Here is a 24,721-nt window from a genome sequence, read left to right on the forward strand (position 1 = left end):
GAAGGCGGCCTTAGCAAGGAACCTCGGGGTGTGACCCACCTCAGCGTGGGGTTCCCCACACAAAGTGCCAGGAGAGGTGGGTGCCCATGGCTTGGCTCACGGGAGGAACCCCAGCCCCAAAAGTCTCAAGGGGTTTCTTAAAACCACAACATCCGAGGAGGATGTGGGCCCCTGCAACAGGCCCTGCTGGCTGGAAGCCCAGCTTCCTACGCCAGCCAAGGTCTATGCACCTGAACACGGGGCCCAGTGTTCCCCGTGTCCTGTCTCAGAGCAGTGTGGTGGGAAAGCCTACGCAGTGATGTGATGTGCACTCCTGTGTGTCTTGCAAGTTCCCTCTCCACTGCATAAACCCAGGCAGACATACTGTCCACACAGCCCACGCCCTGTGGGCTGCGCCCGGGGCCACTTGGAATAGGTGCGCTGACTGCAGCTCTCTGGAAAACTTTTGGTATGCGGTAGCATGAGGCATCACAAAACGCGTGATTTTCTTACACCTGGAAGAAATTCTCACAGACCAGCAGGCCACCGATTGGCTTTATCCTCAAAAGCAACCCAAGGAGAGAAAGCCCATAATCCCGGCAGACTCAGGCTGCGGGAGGGATCTCACGGCCTCTGCAGGCCAAGCTGCCGTCCTACACCTGCTCACCCGGGGAAGACGCTTGGTTGGGCGAGACAAGTGTGAGACTCACCTCCTGACCCTGCACCTCTCTGCTGGTGCCCACCCAGACGCTGGGGACCCACGTGCTGCGCTGTCACAGAGCACTTTGCCACCACCTCTTCTCCGGCCCCAGCACTGGCACTTCTTGCTGAAGCCGGCAGCCGCCCCTCTCCCCATGACTTGTGTCTGGGGAGGACACTTGGTGTGCTCAGGAAGGCCCTGCGCCTGACTTCATAGAGAACACATGTTCCAAGGGGCTTCATCTCCCTCCACCTGCTTGCACAAGGACAGCCTAACTCAGAGGTGACACCCTGCCGGAGGGTGTGCTGAGAGCCACGCAGCAGACCCCTTGTGCCCTGGGCCCGCTTTGGATGCATGAACAGCAGCAAGTGAAGTGCATTTTCTGTGCAGTTTTCATGATCACAGACAACTGCTCATCGCAGGAACCACAGTGGCATCCGACCACCTGCATCCATGGGAAACTGAGCAGAGCCCTGCCTGCCTATGTCTGTCCTGGTGTTACCCTGGCTGTGCCCACCTGACCTCTGGAACCAGTGCAGGGTCAGGACACCAGGCTCTGCACCGGACTTCACACAGGGCACTTGAGCTGCATCCACAGGACCAGGGTGGATAGGGGACAGGGCGGGCCCTAGGACTGGAGGAGAAGGTGGTGGTGGTGGATGCTCGGGCTGGTGGTGCCACCCAGTGTGGATGGGGCAGGCACTAGAATGGGGGGAGGAGGAGGTGGTGGTGGTGGTGGTGCCCAGAGTGGGTGAGGGCAGGCGCTAGGAAGGGAGGAGAAGGAGGTGGTGGAGGTGGTGGAGGAGGAGGTAGTGGTGGTGGAGGAGTTGGTGATGGTGGAGGTGGTGGTGAAGGAGGTTTTGGTGGTGGTGGAGGAAGAGGTGGTGGCGGAGGTGCTGGTGGTGGTGGAGGAGGTAGTGCCCAGGGTGGGTGCTAAGATGGCAAAAGGAGGAGGTGGTGGAGGTGGTGGAGGAGGAGGTGGTGGAGATGGTGAAGGTGGTGGAAGTGGTGAAGGTGGTGAAGGTGATGGAGGTGGTGGTGGTGGAAGAGATGGTGGTAGTGGAGGTGGAAGAGGAGAAGGAGGTGGAGATGGAAGAGGAGAAAGAGATGGAGAAGGAGGTGGTGGTGGAGGAGGAGGTGGTGGAAAAGAAGGTGGTAGAGGTGTTGGAGGAGGAGGTAGTGGAAGAGGTGGTGGTGGAGGTGGTTGGAGAAGGTGAGGAGGTGGTGGTAGAGGAGGTGGTGGTGGTGGTGGTGCCTGGGGTAGGCAGGGCTGGCACTAGGACGGGAGGAGGAGGAGGTGGTGGTAGAAGAGGTGGTGGAGGAGGAGGTGGTGGTGGTGGTGCCCAGGGTGGGCAGGGTAGGCGCTAGGACAGGAAGAGGAGGTGGTGATTATGGAGGAGGTGGTGGAGATAGTGGTGGAAGAAGAGGTGGTGGTGGTGGTGGAGGAGGAGGTAGTGGAGGAGGTGGTGATGGAGGTGGTGGTGGTGAAGGTGGTGGTGGAGAAGGAGGAGGTGGTGGAGGAGGTGGTGATGGAGGTGGTGGTGGTGAAAGTGGTGGTAAAGGTGGTGGTGGAGAAGGAGGTGGTGGTGGTGGAGGACGTGGTGGTGGTGGAGGAGGAGGTGCTGGGGTGGGTGCTAGGACGGGAGGAGGAGGAGGTGGTAGAGGAGGAGGTGCCTGGGGTGGGCGAGGCGGGTGCTAGGACGGGAGGAGGAGGAGGAGGAGGAGGTGATGGAGGAGGAGGAGGAGGAGGTGATGGAGGAGGTGGAGGAGGAGGTGATGGAGGAGGTGGAGGAGGAGGTGGTAGTGGAGGTGGAGGACGTGGTGGTGGTGGAGGAGGAGGTGCCTGCATGGTCGGGGCGGGTGCTAGGATGGGAGGAGGAGGAGGTGGAGGAGGAGGTAATGGAGGAGGTGGTGGAGGAGGAGGTGGTGGAGGAGGTGGAGGAGGAGGAGGTGCTGGAGGTGGTAGTGGAGGAGGTTGTAAAGTAGTGGTGGTGGAGGAGGAGGAGGTGGTGGTGGTGGAGGAGGAGGTGCCTGCATGGTCGGGGCGGGTGCTAGGATGGGAGGAGGAGGAGGTGGTGGAGGTGGTAGTGGAGGAGGTGGTAGTGGAGGAGGTGGTGGTGGAGGAGGAGGAGGTGCTGGAGGTGGTGGTGGAGGAGGAGGAGGTGGTAGTGGAGGAGGAGGAGGTGGTAGTGGAGGTGGAGGACGTGGTGGTGGTGGAGGAGGAGGTGCCTGCATGGTCAGGGCGGGTGCTAGGATGGGAGGAGGAGGAGGTGGTGGAGGAGGTGGTAGTGGAGGAGGTGGTAGTGGAGGAGGTGGTGGTGGAGGAGGAGGAGGTGGTAGTGGAGGAGGAGGAGGTGGTAGTGGAGGAGGAGGAGGTGGTAGTGGAGGAGGAGGACGTGGAGGTGGAGGACGTGGTGGTGGTGGAGGAGGAGGTGCCTGCATGGTCAGGGCGGGTGCTAGGATGGGAGGAGGAGGAGGTGGTGGAGGTGGTGGTGGTGGTGGTGCTCGTGCTGGTGATGGTGGTGGTGCTCATGCCGCTGGACCACGGGCACCATGTAGCCCTCTGCCCCCGGCACGGCTGGAAGGTCCCGCAAGGCCTCGTGCTCCACCACAGGCTGGCCGTGTGGGGCCTTGAGTGGCGAAGGACCCTCCCTGCCCTTCTGCCGGTATCGCTTGTGGCCGTAGGGCTGTGGTGGGGGCTGTGGAGGGGGCTGTGGGAGGTGGTGGCCGTCCTGAGGGGCCTGGGGGGCCGAGGCAGCCGGCAGGTAGTAGCCAAGGGCCTTCCCCGGCTTGCTGCTGCCTGCCAGCCCCAGTGGCTTCCCTGGGCCCTTGGGGGACCTGAGGAACTGCTTCTCCTGCCCCTTCAGCCGGGGCTGTATGTCCAGGGCCCTCACAGTGGGCTCGGGAACTGGCATGGCATGCTCGGCCAGCATCTGGGACCTGCGGTGATGGGCAGCACGGGTGTCCGGCTCCTGGGAGCGGGACCTGCTCTGGAGATAGGCGGCCCTGCCCTGCTGCTCCTGCCTTGCCTGCTCCGGCAGCCCTACAGACAGGGGACAGAGGATGGGCCCATGCGGGGCCCAGAACCGGGGTCAGTCCTGTCTCCTCTTCCTGGAAGTGACATGTGCTCAAGGTCCACAGGGGGAGGCCTCACCAGGGGCTCCCATCCAAGGCCAGCCTGGTGGCCAGGTCAGAGGTCAGACAGGCACAGGCCCTGAAGCCCAGCCCTGGACTTCTACTGGGAGTCAGTTCCCAGAGTCAGGGTGTCAGGGGACCCAGGTCACCCCTAGGACAGGGCCCAAGCACCATGGCAACCTACTGAATGCCACAAAGGGTGCTCCTAGTCAGAAGGAACCAGTGGTGGGCAGGCCTGCTTCTGTCCACTCTGTGGGCTGCCCAATGCTTCTGAGGGAGCTGGTAATTCTGCCATGGATCCCCCGAGGTCTGGCCTCTCCAGGGCTGGGTCCATCATGCACACCTGGACAGGCACGGCCTTGCTCCAGGCACTGGCTGGTGCAGAGGAGTGGGCCAGGTCCTCTGAGTGGGTGGGGCACCCTTGGCCCCAACCATGTGGGGGTTCCAGAGCCCTCCGCTTGGCTAGCACCTTCGTGGAGGCATACCTGGGGCCAGGTGGTGTAGGGTCTTCCGTTACCTACCTGGGCCAAATTTAGAGGTGTAGTTCTCGATCCCAGCCAGGTCCAGGTAGTGGTTTCTGCGCTCGGTGTTCTCATCCACGCAGTAGGGCCCCCGCACAGAGCAGGGCTGGGGCTCGACGCTGGGCCTCCTGCAGGGGCAGAAAGGAGGGGCCTGACCAGGCGCCCCTGGCCAGACCCTCACTCCTTTGACGAGGGGGCATCAGTAGAGGCAGCAAGGCCCCGGGGTGCTCTGACCAGTACCCATGGCCTGGGGCAGCCTGAGGAAGGTTGGGCACCATCCTGAGGAACAAGGTCCATAGTCCATGATGGTGGTGGTGGTGGTGGTGGTGGTGGTGGTGGAGGAGGAACAAGGTCCATAGTCCTATGGATCCAGGATGTCACCTGCCATGTCCTCAGAGAGCCTCGGGAAGTGACACTGGGGTGTTTTCTGGTCACCTGTTTATGGCCACTGACACCTCCCAAACTGGCCAGTGAAACCCAAGATGTGCAGTGACCCAGGCTAGGGGTGCCGGCCCACCTAGCACTTGCCACCAGAGCCTTGCCTGTCACTCAGGCTGGGTGCTCAGCCCGGCCTCCACCCAGGGCCTTCCCAGGGCAGCTGCAGCAGTGGCCACTCACCCGACGTGGGCAGACAGCCGCTTTTCCGCAACCCGGGCATCCTCTGCAAGCTCGCTCTCCATCTGGCTGCGATTGGGCTCCCGGTCTGCAAGAGGGGTGGGCGCTCTCCAGCTTGGCTCAGGCACTACTCATTGCTGGCCCTGCACCCATCCATTCCGTCCACCGCGAGTCCCCGGCCCCACTCGCCCCTCCACTAGGGTGCCACTCACTGGGCACATCCCCCCAGCAGGGCAGCCTCGCATTTACTGGCCTAGCAGTCTGGAACCCCGCAGGGGCAGGGGGCAGGGGGCCACTGTGGAAGCTGGGGACAGAGCACGGCTGAGGAGCCGGGTAGTGAGAAATGCATGGGGTCAGGAGTCGTGCACTGCGCTGGGGGGTGGCGAGGGGGCGAGAGCCAAGGGAGAGTGTGGGCAGGGCCCAGGCATAGGGCCGGGTGACCAGCCCCTGAAACCAGGCCTGGGCAGTGCCGTGGGGACGGGACTATCTAAGCAAGGGCAGCTTCTTGGCCCAGGGCCCCACCCTGGTTGGTGGGAGGACACTCCTTCCTCTTGCTAGAGGGCTCGGGGCTGACGGTCAGCTTCACTCGGAGGGTCTTGCTCCTGCCTGAGGAGTGGTTGATGGAGGCGTCGACGACGTCATAAATGGTATGCATCAAGCTGGACATGTCCTGGGAGGGCACAGCTGACCTGAGAGGAGACACTGCGCACCCTTGCTGCTAAACACCCCCACCCCTGCTGCCCTGGCACCCATGCGCCATGCACTCCAAATCCCAGGCCAGAGAATGTCTTAGATTAGCCCAGAGGGTGCCTTCCATGGCTGGACGGTCACCCCGTTACCCCTGGAGTCACAGCTCTCTGCCAAAGGGCTCAGCAGACAGACGGACAGTTCCACTTTCACTCAGGCATGCTTATCTCAGCATGTTCATGTCCCTGTCCCCTGCTTCACTTCAAGAGGCCTCTGGGTCCCAGACTCACAGCTCAGCCAGGTAGGGGTCACTCCTGGGACCTGGCTGCCCTGCAGGGTTGCTGGCCCAGGCTTGGCCAAGGGCATCCCAGCTGCAGACACAGACCACACCAGGCTGGGCGGGGAAATGTCAGCAGGCAGCCCTGGGTTACAGGACGCCCACTCTGGCCGGCCAGGACAGCCAGTGGGCCCCTCCTGTCTGCCTCCCACCTCCCCACAGCAACAGGCCCACCCTCTCCTACTTCAGCTGGAGCTGCCTCCCCATCTCGGGGGCTGGGTGTCTCTGTCTGTCCATCTGCCTACTGGACCAGCCTGATTCCAGATGCCACAGGCCACACCCGAGCACCCTCTGGTGGACAGCTGACATGCACGGGCACGGTACCTCCCTGGTGACCTTCCCACTGTTGTCAAAGTCATACAGCGTGAATGTCCACTCCTGGCGGTCATCCTCCTCCACCGAGACATCACACTGAAGGGCCTGCTGGTAGCACGCAGGGATAGGGCACAGGAAATACTGTTGTCATCCCCCACAACCCTGGGTCTTCTATAGGCCCTGTCACACCAGGGGGCCTGTGACTCCAAGGGACACTTCCAAGGGGTCTTCCATTTCTAGTGTGCGGCCAGGAGACTCGTCCTTGCCTGCTCCAGCCCTCCAAGCGGACCTGGCACCGTGCTCAATCTCCCACTATGGCCTGTGCCTGCTCGAGTGCCCAGCGTCTCCCAGGATGAGGAGGCCCTGCCCACTGCCAAGTGCCAGCCCCAGAAATCGACTGTAAACCAGGTGGCCGGCTCCTCCCCAGGCCCCACAAGGAGGCAGGACCCGTCCCCAGCCCCCGCTGTACTTCCCCTGGGGTCTGGGCACCATGCGGAGACCTCTCCACTTCTGCCTCATTGGCCAGGCCGGGCCGAGCTCACCGAGACAGCTGTGCTGAGGGCCCAGAGCCGGCACACTCACGAGCTTTGCTCCTGGGGGCCTATGCTGGATGACAGGAAGGCCAGCTGGAAGGCCCAGGGCCACCCACCTGGGGCCTCCACTGCCCACCCCGGGCCCCGGGACGCTCTGTGTGGAGTGGGGCAAAGGCCTACGTCAATGTTCAGGCGCTTCCTGCCCAGGCCTCGCGAGCCCTCACAGTTTGCGGCTCTCTCCCCTTCGTCCATGCTGAAGAGCTGTCCTGGGCCCCTGTGGCCCTCGGCCTTCTCGGGGGGTAGCGCCACTGCGGGGAACAAGAAGGGGTGAGGGAGGTGCCCTGCCCAGGTAGGTGATTTGGTGACAGAGGGGACAATGGAGGATGGGGCCTGGCCAGGGAGAGCTGTTGCTGCCCTCCGCTACCTCCCCCAGCCACGGACCCCTCCCACGTGGGCCTGTGCTGAAAGTCGGCCTTTGGAATCAGGGGCACCAAGAGACCAGCAGGGAGGCCTCTCCAGAGTCAGCTGCAGCCAGGTGTCCTGCCTCGCCGACCTCCCACAGTGGCTCCCGGGGAGCAGGCTGTCCTCTGGGGGCTAGGGGGCTGCCAACATTGCACAGAGGGTTGTGGGAAGGGTCCCTGCTCGTGGGGCCTCCAGCATGGCCCCGTGTGGTCAGACCTCCCTCCCCCCATGCACGGTCCAGTTTCCCGACAGCCCTCAAGCCCAGGACCCATAGGTGAGGCTGCCTGCAGGCTGTCTGTTGAGCAGACCCCTCTCCCAGCCTCTGCTTGTGGATGGTGAGGTGCCTCGGTCCTACGGCTCGTTATTCTCTGGCTCTCACAAGCCGTGTCGCCAGGTTAGGGCCCCAGGCCCCTCGGGCAGCACTCTCCCAGCTGTGAGCTGGGAAGGTGCCCAGAACCTGAGTTTCCAACAGGGGGTGGGGGGTCCTGGAGCCCCTGGCCTTAGCAGCCGTATAAAGGTGGCCCTGCACCCTGCACCTGATAGGCAGGTGGCCTGTGGAGACTGTCCTCTGTAGGAGGACTGTCCCCCACCAGAGATGCACCCTGGCAAGGACTCTTCTGGTATGTGCTGGGCACCCAGGCCCACTCCACAGTGGCCCCCATGCCCACCTGGGGCTCACAGTCCCAGTCATGGTCTGGGGAGCCCCCTGCCCCAGCCCCCCAGAGCTGTCCCCATGGAGCCCGTGCCCACAGACAGGGTGCAGAGCTCCAGACATGGAGCAACAGCACTCGGGGCCACAGGCTGGACCACGTGTGATGGCCAGATGCAAGCTGCCTGTCCAGTGAGGATCCTGGGGGGGGGGGCAGTGTGGCCACGAGGCTGCTGCCACACTTATGCTGGTAGGTGTCAGGCCACCTCAGGACACTGGCCTTCAATGGGGTGCTGTGAGCTCTGGGAGGGGACGTCAGGACTGTACTCACCTTCTAGGGGCACCTGGTCCTCCCGGAAAGGCCCATCCTTGGGGTCCCCACTGGGAAGCTCCTGCAGGAAGCAGAATAGCAAGTGATCATGAGGCTCAGCTGGGCAGACAGAAGGACATGAGCACAAGGTCTGCGCGGCAGGACCAGAAGGACCTGGGCCTCAGGCTTCCTGGGCTCTCCTGGTCTCTGAGTCAGGAACACCAGCCCCTCCACACCCCAGCATGACTGGCAGAGGTCCCTGCGCGTCAGCTCTGACCCAAGTTCCACCTGGGTGTTTCCAGGACCAGGACCCGGCTACTGTTCAAAGCAAGAGTCTGGATGGCCCTGGAGCCCAGCCCACCATGCTGACAGCTGAATACAAGAGGCCAGAGGTACAAAGGCGCCACCAGGCCCCCTGCCTCAGCCCCCCAGAGCCTGAGAGCCTTCTGTAGGGTGAGGCTGAGACGCAGGGCACGGCCCATGGCAGGAGACACCCCTCCACCAACCGCCGACCTCAAGGCCAGTTATGGGAAAATGGGGAGACTTCAGACACATCCAAGTCCGTCTTAGCCAAGAAACTCTGCAGAACAGAGCAGAAAGGAAACAAATCGTGCTCAGAGAGCTGGGGCAAAGGCTGTGGGGGTTGTCAGGCAGAGTCCCCACCCCGCGCTTGCAGGCCCCCAGCCCTGGAAGCATCCAGAAGGCCCAGGAGCCGCTGGACATTTCTGTTTCTTACTCTAGGTGGATGCAAAGCCTTGGGGGCCCCTGAGCAGACCCAGGGCTGAGCAAAGACCCCACCCACCCGCCAAATGGAATCTGTCCCTGGAGGTGACGCAGGGCCAGAGCACAGTTTTGTTTGTAGCTGGAGACAGGAGAGTGACGCGGCGACCCTGGTTTCATTTCATCCAAAGCCTCTGAGGCCCACAGGTGTGTCCCGGCACAGCTTCATCTGCCCACAGTGACCAGGAGCCAGGCCCTGAGCGTTCCCTGGGCCCACACCCTTCCCATTCCTCATCTCCCAGGACCTGGGGACACCTGCCCAACCTGCCAACCTCCTGCCAGGCCACCTAGCACCACCTCCAGGGCTCATGCCCACCCCTGGGACACAGCGGAGGTGGGCCTCCCTCAGCCCTAGAGCAGGGGTGCAGTAAAGCTGCACCTAGTGGGAGGGTCGGGGGCACCCTGCCCTGGCCTGTCCTGCTGAGGCTCAGCAAGAACCAGAAGAGGACAGCCGTGGAAAGCCGGATGGTTCCACGCCAGGGCACAGGTCCCCGTCCCACTGGGGCTTGGAAGAGGCGCCTGAGCACCAGGAGCAGCACCAGGCCCTCGGGCCCCTGGACAGACACGGCTTCGTGAGGCTGCAGGGCCCGGGGAAGGAGGGCCTCCATGGGGAGAGGGGCAACCTGCACGTCCCGCCAAGCCCACGGGAGCCTGTCATCGCCTGCCTCCCCGCACTTCAGAGCCAGCAGGAAGAGCTCCCGTCTGCGTTGGGGCACCACTCGAGAGCTCGTCTTAGAAGGCACCACCTCCCTTGCTCACCGAGCAGCCCACAGGCACAGACCTGCTCCGGCCCGTGAAGCCCGTTCACTACTCACTAACCGTGCGCCATCCACTTGAGCCCAGAGGAGTTCTGACCCGCAGGACAGGGGTGAGCTCTGCCCCAGGTGGACATGAAGATGAAACCTATTAACTTGTAGATGTTTGCTGCAAACGGAATCCGCCTGTGGAGACGCCGTCACAGGCTCCTGGTGCTGCCTGCAGCTCGGCCTGGGCCTCTGCAGGCTGCTCGTCCTCCTGGAGGGACCAGTGCCCAGCACTGGGGCCACACCCCAGGTTATAAGTTTGGGTGCTGCGAGTCCACTGCCCACGAAGCACGGGTACGAGGCTGGCTGACACCAGGCGTGGCGAAGGCTGGAGGGCAGGGCCCAGCTGGGAGCCTCAGGAGGCGGTGGACCTAAGGGGCGGGCCCCGTGGGGGTCTGAGGCCACTGGGAACATGCCCTGGGAGGGCAGAGGGACCCTGGCCGTGAGGTGAGCAGTTTGCTGCCATAGGCCAGAGCAATGGGGCCCACCAATCGCGGGCTGAGACCTTAAAACTCAGAGACAAAATGAACTTGGAGTCTCTTCAAGCTGCTTCTCAGGACTGGCAAGATGACTGCCGCACTGGGGGCCGCTCTCTTCAAGGCTGGCGTGTGGGAGGGCGGGTGCCCAGGCGCCCAGGGGGCCTCTCCTGGGGCACTTGCTCCCGCCCTCAGAAGGCCCTGCAGGACTGGGCTCTGAGACAGGGTGGGGCCTGCAGGGTGGTGAGGCTGACGCGCCACTGTCCCCTCCCACCTCCTCTGGGGCTCAGCCCCCTCCCCGAGCAGCTAGAGGGCTGGGATCTTGCTGGTCTCTCGATGTCCCAGCGTGCTGTGGACTGAGGAGAGTGAGCACGGAGACCATGGCCTAGGAGGAGACCACCATGAACCAGCCCTTCTCTTCCTCACTGACAGCTGTCCACCAGCGGCCAGACGGCAGCAGCTCCCAGGGAAGGGTCAGGAGCCAAGGATGGTTCCTGGAGGAGACCAAAGGGTGAGTGGACAGGCTGGGGCTGGATCCCAGGCCTCTGCGACCCTGAAGATGCCCATTACCACTCCGGGTGTCCTGTGGGCAGTTAAAAGAGCTGATGTTCAAGGGCACATTCCACTTCCTATCTCCCTAACAACTTGAACACCTGCTTTCAGCATTACGGCCAGAGAATAAGGTGGACAGGCAACGTGAACCTAAAAGACAGAAGGGCTGGGTGGAGCTCAGTGGGAAAGTACGTGCGGAGCCAACCCGAGGCCCTGCCCCTAGCTCCAGGCACGTGTGCATACACTGACACACTTACCAAGAAGAGTCTGCGCAGGCCTGGGTTGGCCTTCTGGAGACATCCCCTCTACAACCAACAGAGGCTACAATGACCAACCGACTTACCATAAACAAGCAAGGCTACAGTAACCAACCAGGGCTACCAAGACCAGCCAAGGCTACCAAGACCAGGCAAGGCTACCATGACCAGCCTAGGCTACCAAGACCAGGCAAGGCTACAGTAACCAACCAGGGCTATAGTAACCAACCAAGGCTACAGTAACCAACCAAGGCTACCATGACCAGCCTAGGCTACCACGACCAGCCAAGGCTACAGTAACCAACCAAGACTACAGTAACCAACCAAGGCTACAGTAACCAACCAAGGCTACCATGACCAGCCAAGGCTACAGTAACCAATCAAGGCTACCATGACCAGCCTAGGCTACCAAGACCAGCCAAGGCTACAGTAACCAACCAAGGCTACCATGACCAGCCAAGGCTACAGTAACCAACCAAGGCTACCATGACCAGCCAAGGCTACCAAGACCAGGCAAGGCTACAGTAACCAACCAGGGCTATAGTAACCAACCAAGGCTACAGTAACCAACCAAGGCTACCATGACAAGCCAAGGCTACCAAGACCAGCCAAGGCTACAGTAACCAGCCAAGGCTATCAAGACCAACCAAGGCTACCATGACCAGCCAAGGCTACAGTAACCAGCCAAGGCTACAGTAACCAATCAAGGCTACAATAACAAACCAAGGCTACCATGACCAACCAAGGCTACAGTAACCAACCAAGGCTACCATGACCAGCCAAGGCTACAGTAACCAATCAAGGCTACAGTAACCAGCCAAGGCTACAATAACCAACAGAGGCTACAGTAACCAACCAAGGCTACAGGAACCAACCAAGGCTACAGTAACCAGCCAAGTCTACAGTAACCAACCAAGGCTAAGTAATCAACCAAGGCTACAGTAACCAACCAAGGCTACCAAGACCAGCCAAGGCTACAGTAACCAACCAAGGCTACAAGAAGCAATGCAGGGCACAGCAGCCAGCATCCCACCCTAGCAGTGTCACTGGAGAGTATGTGGCACACAACCACTCAGGGTACCCAACATCTTGAAGTTAAATGCAGATGATCTGAGCAGCAGAGGGGATCAAAGGGGAAGATGTGCCCTGTGGCAGAGTCACTCTGCTATCTGTGACTAGTGATTTAAGTTAAATCTGTCCTGCTGACATGAAATTGCCCTCTAATTTACATCACATAGCTTAAATAAGGGTCAAGAGCTTTAATTGCTATAAAACCTGTCCAGAGACATTAGGAAGATGTAGGTCCCTTTTGAGAGACTTTCTGAACAGTGAAATTGATACTCACGTCCTCAGACAAGGCTGGGCAGAGCAGATGTCAAGAAAAGGTGTGCAGAACAGCAGTCCTCAGGCTGCACCTGCCCTAGTGACTCCATGGTGTGTAGAACAGCAGTCCTCAGGCTGCACCTGCCCTGGTGACTCCAAGGTGTGTAGGACAGCAGTCCTCAGGGTTCGCCTGCCCTAGTGACTCCATGGTGTGTAGAACAGCAGTCCTCAGGCTGCGCCTGCCCTAGTGACTCCATGGTGTGTAGAACAGCAGTCCTCAGGCTGCGCCTGCCCTAGTGACTCCCTGGTTTGTAGAACAGTAGTCCTCAGGCTGTGCCTGCCTTGGTGACTCCACAGTGTGTAGTACAGCAGTCCTCAGGCTGCACCTGCCCTGAGTGACTCCATGTTGTGTAGAACAGTAGTCCTCAGGCTGTGCCTGCCTTGGTGACTCCACAGTGTGTAGTACAGCAGTCCTCAGGCTGCACCTGCCCTGAGTGACTCCATGGTGTGTAGAACAGCAGTCCTCAGGCTGCACCTGCCCTGGTGACTCCATGGTGTGTAGGACAGCAGTCCTCAGGCTGTGCCTGCCCTGGTGACTCCACAGTGTGTAGGACAGCAGTCCTCCGCTGCACCTGCCCTTGAGCCTCTGCATCTTGTAAACAGGAGCTTTCCATGAACAACCCCTATTTGGGCACAGGTGCCAGGCAGCTGACTCTGCTCCTTTCTGTACCAGTGAACAGCCACCATCTGCTGGGCACCAGCGTTACGCAGAGTGATAAATAACTCACACATGCCACTTCCTCTAACTAGACCAAGAGCACCTGGACACATGCACATCTCACATCACATCAGGAAAACCAGTACCTGGAGCTTTTACGCTCACCAGACACAACCTCCCCACCTGAGGTCCATAAAATGAGGGCCCCAAGACCAAACACACTGACTCCCATCAGAGTGTCCTGCAGTTGGCCAGGGCCATCTGAAGGCAGTTGGGAAGATCTGTAGCCGGGCAAGCATCAGGGACAATGCTGTGGTAGGCCAGCAGTGACCCTTGCCCTTTGTGGGGAATCCGGCGGGACCCAGGCTCCTGTCTGGGGGCGACTAGCATGCCAGGTGTGCGGCTGAGTGGGCTCACAGCTGGCCCAGCGTTGAGGCATCACCCACAGGCAGAAGTGGACACTTGGGGAAAGACAGAGGGACTGCAGGACCCTGAGGCACCCTGAGGACGGGGTGGACCAAGGGGAAGGGCAGGAGCCGGGGCCAGCATCCTGGTTCTTTCAGCGCTGGGGTTAACAGGGTCAAGGGGGCCTGGACCAGGGGAGGCCCCAGGGGGAGGCCAAGGAGGTCCACAGCCTCTGCCGGCAGGAAATAAGAAAGGAACATGGAGGAGGCAGGGCAAGCGGCTTGTGAGCAGGGGCAGCACAGGCCTGCGCCTCTGCCTCCCAGGCCCTCGAAAGGCAAAGGAACCTGGCGGCTCTCCTCAGCGACTTCAGATGCAAGATGTCCCCAGCGTGTGGCCAGATGGCAGTGTTCACGGGCAGGCAGGCAGTCGCAGGTCTGAGGAGCAGGGAGCAGCCAGCGTGGGGGAGAGGCCCTCGCCTCAGGCAGGATCGACTCCAGGGGCTCCTCTGGCGTCTGGAAACGCCACAGCTGGCTCTGAAGTCGCCGCCTCCACTCCAGCGCTGAACAGCTTCAGATGTGACAGGTCCTTTCATGGGCTTCCAACTCCAACCCATGTGCAGCAGGGGCCGCGGGTGGGTCCCCTCCAGGGCGCATGCACATGGTCCCAGCCTCTGGGCCTGAAGAGGAACACTGAGCCCTCAGGGACAGGGCCACAGACGGGGGCACAGGGGCTTCCCGCCTCCTTCCTGGACGGCACCAGGTGCAGGGGTCAGAGGGGCCATCTGACCCCACAGTTGCTGGTTACATCCTCATGAGCCAGAGCTCCGCTGGGGCTCAGCTTCCCGTGTCAGGCAGAGAGCACAATGTCCCCACCTCCGTCTTCACCCCACCACGTTCCATCACGTGCAGGCTTCCATAGAGAAGATGGGGGTCCCCCACACTGGCCCCTGGTCTGCGGGCAACACACACTCACCCCAGAACACGTGGGCCTGGGGTGTAGAGGTGACCCAGGGCCCGTAAGTCCTTCAGGCTGGCCCCTGTGCACAGTGAGCTGCTGGGTGAGCGAGGGCTGACCGGTGACCACCTGTGAGACGTGGGAAGGATGCAGGGGGCACCAAGTGTCAGCAAGAGCTGGGTAAAGACCAGGCAGTGAGACTCTCGGCTTGCAGGGCCCTACTGTCCAGCACAGCCCAGGAGGCCAGCTGGGCACTCTAGCCCTGAGGATGCCCACATATGGCTCTCTGTCTGCAGGGGCTCAGGTGACATGCACGTCAGCTAGTGTCAGCGGGCAGAAGCCAAGAGCACAGCGGCTCCCCAAGCACGGGAAGGGGACTCTGCATCCCCGGGGCTGTACGTCATCTGCCAGGTGTGGCCGGGGCAGGCAGGTGTCACAAATGGCACCCTGGCTTGGGATGCAGTGTTCAGCACACATGCTGAATTCACATGTACGCAGGGCCTGCGTGCAGCCCACACACGTGCTCATGGCACCCTGCACGCACCGCAGGCACACACAGGTGCGTGGATTCCTGTCCAGGCCTAGCAGCCATGAAATGTCCATCGGGTTGTGACTCCTGGCACCCCGGGTTTGTCCTCAGTTTGATGCTGGGTGTCAGGCTATCCAGTAGTGGGCCAGACTTCGCCCATCTGGCCAGGGCCCCGACACACGATTCTACAGGGAAAGGGGACCCCGGTGGGTGGCCCTGCTCTGCTGGCCGATCACTGAGCCCAGCCGCACAGAGCTGCGACACCACAAACGCAGGCCAGACCCGCTCGACCTCTGCACTGGCCTCACGCCAGGCCTGCACGGTCCCCGCGGGACCCTTCCAGGGAAGCTCACTGGACTGCGCCTTTTCCCCTGTGGTGGGAGAGCCTGTGCTTCCTGTTGCACAGCCGGAGAAGAACAGAACGGAAGCCACGCTCTCCTGCTTTGTCTCCTGGATTCAGAAGGCTCGGCTCGCCAGTCCTCACCAGACACGTCCTGGAACCCAACGGGCCTGCGCTTGGTCACGGCACCAGCCCCGGGGACAGCACTGCTCAGAAAGAGCTGCGAGTGTCCACTCCCCTTCTGAGCAGCCCCGCAGGGCCGCAGGGTGTGGAGACACCTGCACGCAGCCCAACGGCCGCCACGTGCTGCTGTTCTTGGCAGCGGCTGTGGGAGACGAAGAGGAGGCCCCGGCAGGACCCTGACGTCTCGCAGCACCCAGGGGGCCTCAGAGGAGCAGAGGCCAAACCCACCCGGGGAAGAGTGTGGCCGAGGCCCACGTGTGAAGACAAGTCGTGTCCCGGGAGCCTGGCACACACCACCTGCCCAGTGACAGCCGGAGCCCCAGGCTGCTGCGCGGCTGGGACAGTGCAGGGAACTCTGAGGGGGGCCGCACGCTGCCCCTCAGGTGTTCAAACAGGAAGCGCAGCAAGAGCGGGCGGAGACCCGGTCACGGCCGGCTAGCGGGGCACCCACAATTCCTGCCACGAGGCCTAGGAACGGCCAGAGGGCAGTGACCCAGTGGAAAAGCGGGTCCTCTGGCCTGGCCACTTTGCCCTTTGGTCTGGAGCTTGTCTTCCAGGCCCGAGCCCCTCCGTGCCACGGATGGAGATGTGGCGTCCTCCGTGGCCACCTGCTGCTCCCAGTAAGCCCTCAAGCAAAGGCGGCCCCCACCTGCTTCCTGCCCCACTGCCTGCTGTGCCATGCTCTACGAGAGGAGCTCAGGCCAGGCCCAAGAGCCCCCAGGGCCAGGCCTCCCCGAGCCAGGAGGCCAGCGTCCACCCTGACATGATGTGGGTGTGCTGGGCAGGCCAGAGCAGGGTCCCCTGGCCACGCTGGCCTTGGGCCTTTCTGCCAAGTGGGGCCCAGCCGTGGGAGGGTAGTGGCCAGCCCCAGCCACCTCACCTGTCCACTGTGGGGACAGGCCCTACTCCCCAGCACAGCCCAGGAGGCCAGCTGGGCACTGCTAGCCCTGAGGATGCCCACATATGGCTCTGTCATCCTGGCCAGACCTGGCCACTCCTGACACACCATCGAATACAGCTGGTCTCACAGGCAGGAGAAGCCGACCCACGTCCCCAGGACCACAGCCAGTGTACCTTTCTTGAAAACCAGCCATTTTAAACGAGTCCATGGGAGGAAGGAAAGGGACACCCCTCCCCACTCCTGGGCTTGGAACACCCAGAATGCCCACGCCGTGGTCCTCCATCCCCACGGCTCCCTGGCCCAGCTCCTGGAGGAGGAGTGTGGGTGCATTCAGGGCCATCCTTCACTGCTCCCCGACTTCTGCTATCCCTCCTGTCTCCAGCATGTGTGGCTCACTCCTGCCTCAGGGCCTTTGCACTGGCAGCCCCCAGCTGGAGTGTTCATCAGCACTGCCTCCCAGCTGGCCATCTGTGGGTCACCTTTGCCCCTTTGGGACCTGCGGCCCAGGCTCAGGAGTTCACGGGGGCAGGCAGAGCAGCCTGTGGGCCGGGACATGGGCTCTGCGGGCTTGGCCCCCCGGGACCTGGCTCCAGGACTCGTTCCAGGGTGACTTGGGGAGATCTCCTAAGCCCACTGCATCTCAGTCTCCCTTCAAAACAGGAAAAGGACAGCATCTCCTGTGGGAATCGCCTGTGGCCCCACGGCGTGTTTGGCACCCCGGCCTTGCTCCTTCCCGCTGGCTTCCCTCCCCGCTGCCCACCATGGGGTGGACAGAGCTCTCCTACCATGGGTCACCAGCAGGCTGACCGGGACGTGCCCAGAGTGGCCTTCTCTGCTCTGCTCAGGCTGCATGGAGCCTCTGGGTCTGTGGCTCAGGTGCCGTCTGAACCGCAAGGCCTGGCCACACGCCCTCCTGCGCACGTAGGCAGGGCTATTTGGCACAGTCCTGCTGTGGTGGACCCTGCCCCTGTTACTTCCAGCCTCTGCCAGGACTCTGCCATCCCACCTGCGGTCAAGCCCGACCCGTTGCTCATCTTGACACCATCTCTGTAGCCCACTGGGGTTGTGACTGTGCTGACGTGGCCCGCAGATGACCAAGGTCCTTCTGCTTGTCCTGCCTCTTCCATGCCACGTCCTCTTGGACCTGAGGGCTCTGCACACGAACAGCGGCCTCACGGGCAGACCCTCACTGTGCCCGACCCACTCCTCCTGGCGGCTCCCCTGGCCGACTCCGTGTCCTGGGATCCTGGACGGGGCTGACGCTGCCATCTGTGCTGCATGGCTGGGTTTGGTTTTACTCCTGTCCTCACAGACTGTCCCTAGGTCGGCACAGCAGGTCCACTGGAGCTGTCTGCAGCTGTTTTCTGCCCGTATAGTGACACAATAGTCACGGGCCACAGTGGGCAGGAAACGAGCTTCACCCAGGCTGATGGAGCCTCCCATGCCTGACAGCCGCCTATCAGCAGTGCGGGTCTGCGACAAATGCACCCTGTGGGGACAGTGAGGTCAGCCCCCTGCTCAGACCCTGACTCAGCATGAAGGGGGAGGTGTGTGTCCTGCTCCACGGCATCTGAGCACACTGGGGTGAACGGGGCTGAGGGCGGTGCAGAGCCGGAACCGGGCAGCAGGACTCCTGCCCTGCAAGGAAGGGCTGCTGGAAGCAGTGGCCAGGAGGGCCAGGACCTGTTCTGCCGGCGGCACTCTGGGAACCACGGTGCGCAGTGAGGGTCACATCACTGCTGCTGCCCAGCAGCCTACGCCGGGCTGGCAGAGTTCCAGGTACTCAAACACGGGTCGAAGAGAGGATGGGCACCAGACACTGCCGGGGCCTCACTGAGGCACAATGGGACCCTGGCTGCCAGGTCAGGAAGGCAGCTCCACACGGGCATCACCCACACCACACAAGAGCCACCCAAGGGACCCGCCTCCCCACAAGAGCCACCCGAGGTGACCACGCCCTCCTGCAGAGCCTCTCCTCCCTGGGACGGGGGGGCTCTGCCCGACCTCCCGGGGGCTCCCCTGTGGGGCTACGCTGGTCCCCCGATCTCTCTGGAAACGCAGGGCTCTCCTTTCAGACTGAGACCTCTTCCTGCATCAGGAACACAGACCACGGGGGGCATGGTGAGGCCAGCCCTGGAGTCCACCAAGCAAACGGGCCACTCCTGGCCGTGACTTCCACAAGTGGGTCCCTGCAGGCACAGGAAGGCACAGGTCCTGCCTACAGGGGACTGTGAGGGCCACAGGGATGCCCGGGCAGGGAGGGACAAGGCCAAGGCCAGTGGGGCTCCAGCCCTCTGGGAGGCCTCTGAGACCTGATGTCCTGGTACCTGGTGAGGTGTTCTGGGAAGCAAGGGCCAGCGGGCACTCCATGAGGGGCGACGGCTAGGTGCTGGGCCGGGGACTGAATGGGCAGGTGGAGGGCAGGGGTCTGAGCAGGGCTGGAGGCCCAGCAGAGCCTCCCGGCAGCGTGGACATCCCGGGGCTTGGCCAGGAAGGAACCTGTGAGGCCCCACAGGGAGGAGCGGGCAGGAGGCCAGGTGTGGCGGAGGGCCGGGCCCACCCCACCCACCCCACCCCAACCCTCTCTGAGGCCCCCGCAGGGGACGGTTCCTGTGGGGGACACGTCACCAGTTCAGGTCTTTCGGGTCAAGAGGACAAGAATCAGAACCACAGCGGGTCTCTTTCCTCCTAGCAAACGTGAGGCTGGTCCTGTCAGGATGTCGGCTCAGCACCACGGGCCGCGCAGGAGGGTCCAGCCCTGGCTGAGGTGTCACCCTGGACGAAGCCATCAACCACAGTGGGGATGACAGCCAGGAGGGCCTGCCTGCTGACCAGCTGGGGGTCCAGGCACAGGCGGCCTGCATATAGTGCTCTGCCTTCTGACGGCAGGACCCCAACAGCTGGGGTGACACCATCTTCTGAGTTTCCGTATTAAAATATCACACGCTTGGGGCTGGGGCTGGGGCTGGGCGGTGGGTGGAGCGCTCACCTAGCCGTGAGGCCTGGGGTCGATCCTCCGCACCACATAAAGATAGACAAATGGAGGTATTGCGTCCTTTTTTTTAAAAAAAAAAAAAAAAACTTACATGCTTCTTAGTTTCTCTGACTTAAGAGCTCAAAGCCAGCTACAAGTGCCTTGGAGGCTTCTGCAGGACCAAAGGAAAATGAATCCTCCCCGTGCAGCTGCCAAGGGCCACACGGGCACCGTCCAGCTGCAGTGGCCACCAGGGCCCAGAAGACCCAGCGTGTTCAGCACTGCCAAGGAGGGCTGCTAAGGGGCACCCTCCCAGGCTCCTCAGCTCGAGGGCAATCGCAGCCTGCAGCATGGCCACAGCTGAGACCAGGTCCAGGCTTCTCCACGGGGCGAGGACCGGACTGTGAGCCTCCAGAAGGCCACTGCTGAGCCTGCAGAGGCAGCCAATCAGGCGGGATGGCTCAGCCACTCAACGGTGGAACTGCGCTGTCCCCTCCTTTTCCAAGGAGACGTGGCCACTGCTCCATGGGTGGTTCGGTGCTGCCTGGCACCAAGTGGCATTAACGAGTCCACCCAGAACCTGAGAAGGACCCTCCATCCCAGGGGCCCAGCGAGCCCCAGGTATCCACTGCCCCACACTGGCATGCATGGGCACCATTTACAGATGACCAACTGAGGCCCCAGAACAATCATGAGATGCTAACAGAGCAGAGGCCCTGTGGGAGCCTGTGTCCACCAGGGTCTGGGGTGTGGGATGGCCAGGGTCACACACCTGAGGAAGCTGCAGCTGCTCCCAAGGCCTCGAGGCGCCTCCTATCTTCGGCTGCCCTGGTCCCCCAACCCCACTTTCACCCTGCCTTGCAGTCCCCGGGACACATATGGAGCCAATAGCCACAGCTGACCGCTGCGCAGGGGATGCCTTCCTTCCTGTCACCCCAGGGAATTTCAGCTCCTCACCCCATGCAGGTCAGACCCAGGGGCCAGGTGACCACTCCACTTGGCCCCTCTCCACACTGGTCCCTCCAGGGTGGCAGGGACTGAAAACTCTTGACCCCCCAGAGCTGCTTAGGGTGGGTGTCGGCTCAGGACCCCTCCCCATCCAGGAGAGACCAGGCCTCCTGTCACAGCTGCAGAGGTGGGAAAGGGAGGAAGGAGCCCACTGGAACCTCTGGGCACGAATGGCCCTTGGGCTGCTTCCTGTGCACCGAGGCCCAGGGCCCCACCCTGGTCACCAGGGCCCGGCTCTCACATACAGATGAGCAGAGGTACCAACGAAAGCTGGTGAATCCCGCAGGTGAGGGGGCTCCTGCCGGCCGGGCGTAGGGGAAGCGCAGCCTGGGCCTCAGCGCAGCCAGACCAGGCAGTGGGTGCTGCAGAGATGGGCATCTGAGGCCCCGGGCCAGCTCCAGGGAGCTGTTCTGAAGATGGCAGAGCACAGGGGCCGAGCCTCCGATCCCAGAAGCTACCTAGGGCAGGCTGTTCTAGGGCAGACAGTCTGCGGAAGCCAGAGCCAGTGCAGGTGGATGCTGGGCACGTGTAGAGCTCAGCCTTGGGGGTGCTACGGTGCTCATGCTGGCCAGTGTCCCAGAGGGCCACCTCCACCAGGAGGCACATGACACATCAGCACGCGCACAGCCCTGTGCCTAGGCACAGAACAGGGAGTGGGCCCCAGAGCTGGGGTTGCTCAGGACGGGCTGAGCAGCCACATCTTGCCCTCCTGCAGATGTGGTCAGCTCCCAAGTCCCCCCGGACAGCAGGCCCAGCAGCCTCCTCACTCCCAGGCAGAGTCCCAGTAAGCAGCCCCTCTAGTCAACACAACACCTCTCTCTCAGGCTGAGCACCTACCAGGAATCTGTGTTTAACTCACAGAAGAATCCAGCTGTGGACAGAGATTCTTGTCTCTGAGCTGCTTCCCGCCAGCCTCAGGGAGCAGGAGAAACGAGGACCCATGTGAGGGGACACTGCTGCACAGAACCTGGGGAGGCCACTGCTCCACACCACTCACTTTAACAAAGCCACCATCATGTGCTCAAGAAGCCACCAGCCTGTCACTGCTGGGAACCTTGAGGCACCTACCACAGTTGCTCCCAATGTCACCCACCTCTCTAGACGCCCCAGTGGCCATCACCAGCAGACCCACAGCCTGGACCTTCAGAGACACTCAGAAGAAAGCCACACCAGCCCGCCTGATAAGTCTGCAGGAGCTTCCTGGAATGGTGTGGGGAGCCACCGGAGGGTAGGCCACCTGCCTGGGGACGTGCTCACACTCGAGCGTCTCACAAGCCTATGGATGGTCTGGGTGGAAGCAACTCCACTTGGTCAGCTTCACCCACCCTGAGGTGAGAGAGGGTAGGTGAAAGCGGGGTTGCGAATACCCACTTACTGCCCACGAGAGTATTCATCACAACTCCCAGGACAAAACAGTGCTCACAAGGGCAACCGCAGGGACCAGAAGGCACGGTCCTCACGCTGGTCCCTGCCAGATGTCACAGGGTACAGTGGGAACCAGGGCTGGCCTTCCTCGGGGACACACTCAGGAGGACGTGGTGATGGGTGGAGCACTAGATGCCATGGGAAGGCAGGGAGGTGGGAGATGGAAGGACCTACAGATTCCACACCTGCCATTCCCAGCTGAGCTCTGGCTGGCAGCAGAGGCAGGACAGAGGGGCGGCTCCCCTGGACCTGGGCCAAGAGCCGCCCAGCTGGGGCTGCACCTGGACAGGGGTCTTGACTGCACACCTGTGACCCGATGGCAGACATGGGGTAAGCAGTGCTGCTGGCGGGCAGCCTCGTAAGCCTGGCTTAGGACAGCACCGAGTTCTGAGGGTCTGTTCTTCCCACCACAGACAGGACCCTGTGCTCAGGAATGTGGGCACACTCAGACAGCAACGACGCAGCCAGACCCCACACCACTCTTTAAAAATGTCCCAAAGTGTGGAGCCTGGTCCTGAAGACCACCCCACTCCTTGCCCAGCTGACTCCACAGCTGCGCGGACTCGGTCACCTTCCAGAGCACATGCACTCTGGCCCCACTCCACAGGAGGCCCATTTCTATGGTCCTGTCTCAGCCCTATCCTGAACACATCATTCTCTCATCAGGACCCTAAGGGCTGAGCCCACACTGCCTGCCAGAGAGAAGGTCCCTAGGCTGGACAGCTGAGGCACAGAGGCCAGCCTAAGCCCTCAACGCCAGCCCCCGTTTCACATCTCTAAACAATGACACATCTGTGAACCAGGCTGTCGAGAGGCACCATCTGGCCACCAGTATTCCCTTGGGAAAACACAACTGCCAGTGTCCTTGCCCAGGTCCCCAACCCAGGATGGAGGGATGCAAAACAGCCACGTTCCTATGCTGTACCCAGCAAATACCTCAGAATGTACTTCTTCCTGCCCTTACAGGCATGGCACAGACCCTCCCAGGAACCCAAGCTCAGGGGTGTGTTAGTTTCTGAGCAGAAGTGTTTACAAATAACACCCAGAGCATCTCTTTGATCAACCAGCAGAAAAATACCCTTCCAAAAAGGGTATTTTGACTTTGCCTGGTGTACCGGGCATCCAGCAGTGGGCAAGGGGGTCCACCTGGCAGGGCCCATCTCCCCTTAAGGCTGATGATAGTCATTCCCACTCCCTCCAGCTCTGCAAATACAGGCATGTCTGATTTACCCAAGACCCTGCAGGGCCTGGGCCTGGGCAGTTCTCTGTTCCTGGACGTAGCACTTCATAATCTGCCCTCAGGGGCACCTGAGTCCCAAGCAGGACCTCTGATCCCCTGAGCAGCATCTGTGGTCTGGGTGGCCACAGCTCACCAGCAGTCCATTCTCTTGGTTGACCCCTTCTGCCTGGCCTGTGATCACCCCTCTGGAATATGGGAGGCAAAGGTGCCCTCTAAGGAGGACCCTCTTTTCTATGCCAGCTGACCCCATAACCTGTGGATGCCCCAGGCCACCCAACTCCTCAGAACATCAGTCTGGGACATCTAGGCCTCAGCCCTTCCCACGACCCTTCCCAGCTCTCCAGCAGGAGGGGTGGGGGCTCCACCCCACCCCCAGCCTAGGCCTTCAGCCCCCAGCACAGATACCAGTGCTGCAGTCCCCAGGACCCCAGCCTGGAGGTTGGGAGCAACTGGTTCTTTTGGCCCTCTGGACATTACTCTGGTCAGCCATCTGGGCCGCTCCCTCTGAGCCTGGGCCTGGGCGAGAGTGCACAGCTCCCGCACCACTTCGAGCGGCCCTGCGAGGTGGTGGAGTAGTGCTGTCCCAGCCCGCCAGCCACAGCCTACCTGCTTGTCCCGCACGCGGCGCTCCACGCCGCCGCCTGGGCGCCGCTCCGCCTCCTCCGTGCCTTTGCGGCCGCTCGCGTCTGCGGACACCACGAAGCTGTCCCCTGCGGGTGACGAACGGACGCGCGGGAAACGCGGCACCCACCGAGGAGGAAGGAGATGCCGTGAGCCCCGGGGGATGCGCTTTCGCGCCGCAGCCGCCAGCGCGCCCTCCCCAAGCCCCAAGGACCGCGCAGGGCGGGGGCAGCAGCCCACCCCCTGAACAGGGTGGGTCCGGAACCGAGACCCGGCGGCCACCTCCCGCGACGAGGGCGCGAGGCAGGGCGCGCGCCGGGCTCGGGGCTGCTGGGCTCCAGATGGTCCCCGCGCTCACCTTCGGGGCTCTCTCTCCGCTTGCAGGCTGCGGCGGCTGCTGCGCGGCCGGGGCGCGAGGGAGAGGGAAGGACAGTGAGTGGCGCCGCCCGTCCGCGCCCCGCCCACCCTCCCGGCCGCACCTCACCGTGCTTGGACTGAAATTTCCCCATGCCGCCGCCGTGATCCGGACCCCACCAGCCCGGGCGCGCTCAGGTGCAGGTCCGAGCCGGGGACGGACGTCCGCTGGGGCCGCAGGACCGGGCTCCGAGCTGGGCTCGGGAAGCCGGGTTCAGCGCGGGCAGGGCGGCGCGGCAACAGACGACAGCGGCGCCCGCGGTGGCCCGGCTCCCTCTGAGCGCGCGCGCCCGCGCCCGAGCTTTAACCACGGGCCCCGCAGCGCCCCCCGCGGCCGCGGCCCGCAGCGCACCCGCCCGCCGCCCCGCCCGCCCCCAGCCCCAGGACCCCCGTAGCCCGCAGCCTAGGCGCATCGCAGCCCAATGCTGCCAACTGGGGAGGTGGGACCCAGAGCCTGGCGGTGACAAGGACCCGCACAGTAGACTGCGAGGGCACTCAGGCGCTGCAGTTGACCCCGCCATTCTGGCTGCCAGGGGACTCTGGGGGACATCCTCCACCCTTCACCAGGCCATCTC

The 24,721-nt window shown here is 62.5% G+C and overlaps 1 protein-coding gene across 1 annotated transcript; it reads right to left on the reverse strand.

The window, feature by feature from the left end:
• Positions 1-2,876: 2,876 nt before the first annotated feature.
• Nkd2 (NKD inhibitor of WNT signaling pathway 2) lies at positions 2,877-24,364 on the reverse strand. The gene is made up of 10 exons (XM_071612712.1): positions 24,217-24,364; positions 24,091-24,129; positions 23,718-23,821; positions 8,265-8,325; positions 7,003-7,130; positions 6,299-6,394; positions 5,473-5,620; positions 4,954-5,038; positions 4,336-4,463; positions 2,877-3,722 (listed from the first exon to the last, which is right to left on the reverse strand). Exons 1-10 carry the CDS (start codon positions 24,239-24,241, stop codon positions 3,136-3,138), a joined length of 1,401 nt encoding a protein of 466 aa, XP_071468813.1. The 5' UTR covers positions 24,242-24,364; the 3' UTR covers positions 2,877-3,135.
• Positions 24,365-24,721: the final 357 nt, after the last annotated feature.

This window comes from Marmota flaviventris, chromosome 5, assembly GCF_047511675.1.
Source record: "Marmota flaviventris isolate mMarFla1 chromosome 5, mMarFla1.hap1, whole genome shotgun sequence".
Lineage (NCBI taxonomy): Eukaryota > Metazoa > Chordata > Mammalia > Rodentia > Sciuridae > Marmota > Marmota flaviventris.

Excerpts from the sequence above, each read along its gene's own strand:
- Nkd2 (XM_071612712.1), bottom strand. The coding sequence starts at position 24,241 with ATGGGGAAATTTCAGTCCAAGCACG. Across the intron at positions 8,326-23,717 it reads GCCGCGTGCGGGACAAGCAG|GAGCTTCCCAGTGGGGACCC; the intron begins GTAGGCTGTGGC and ends TGCTTCCTGCAG. Across the intron at positions 3,723-4,335 it reads CACCTCTAAATTTGGCCCAG|GGCTGCCGGAGCAGGCAAGG; the intron begins GTAGGTAACGGA and ends CCCTGTCTGTAG.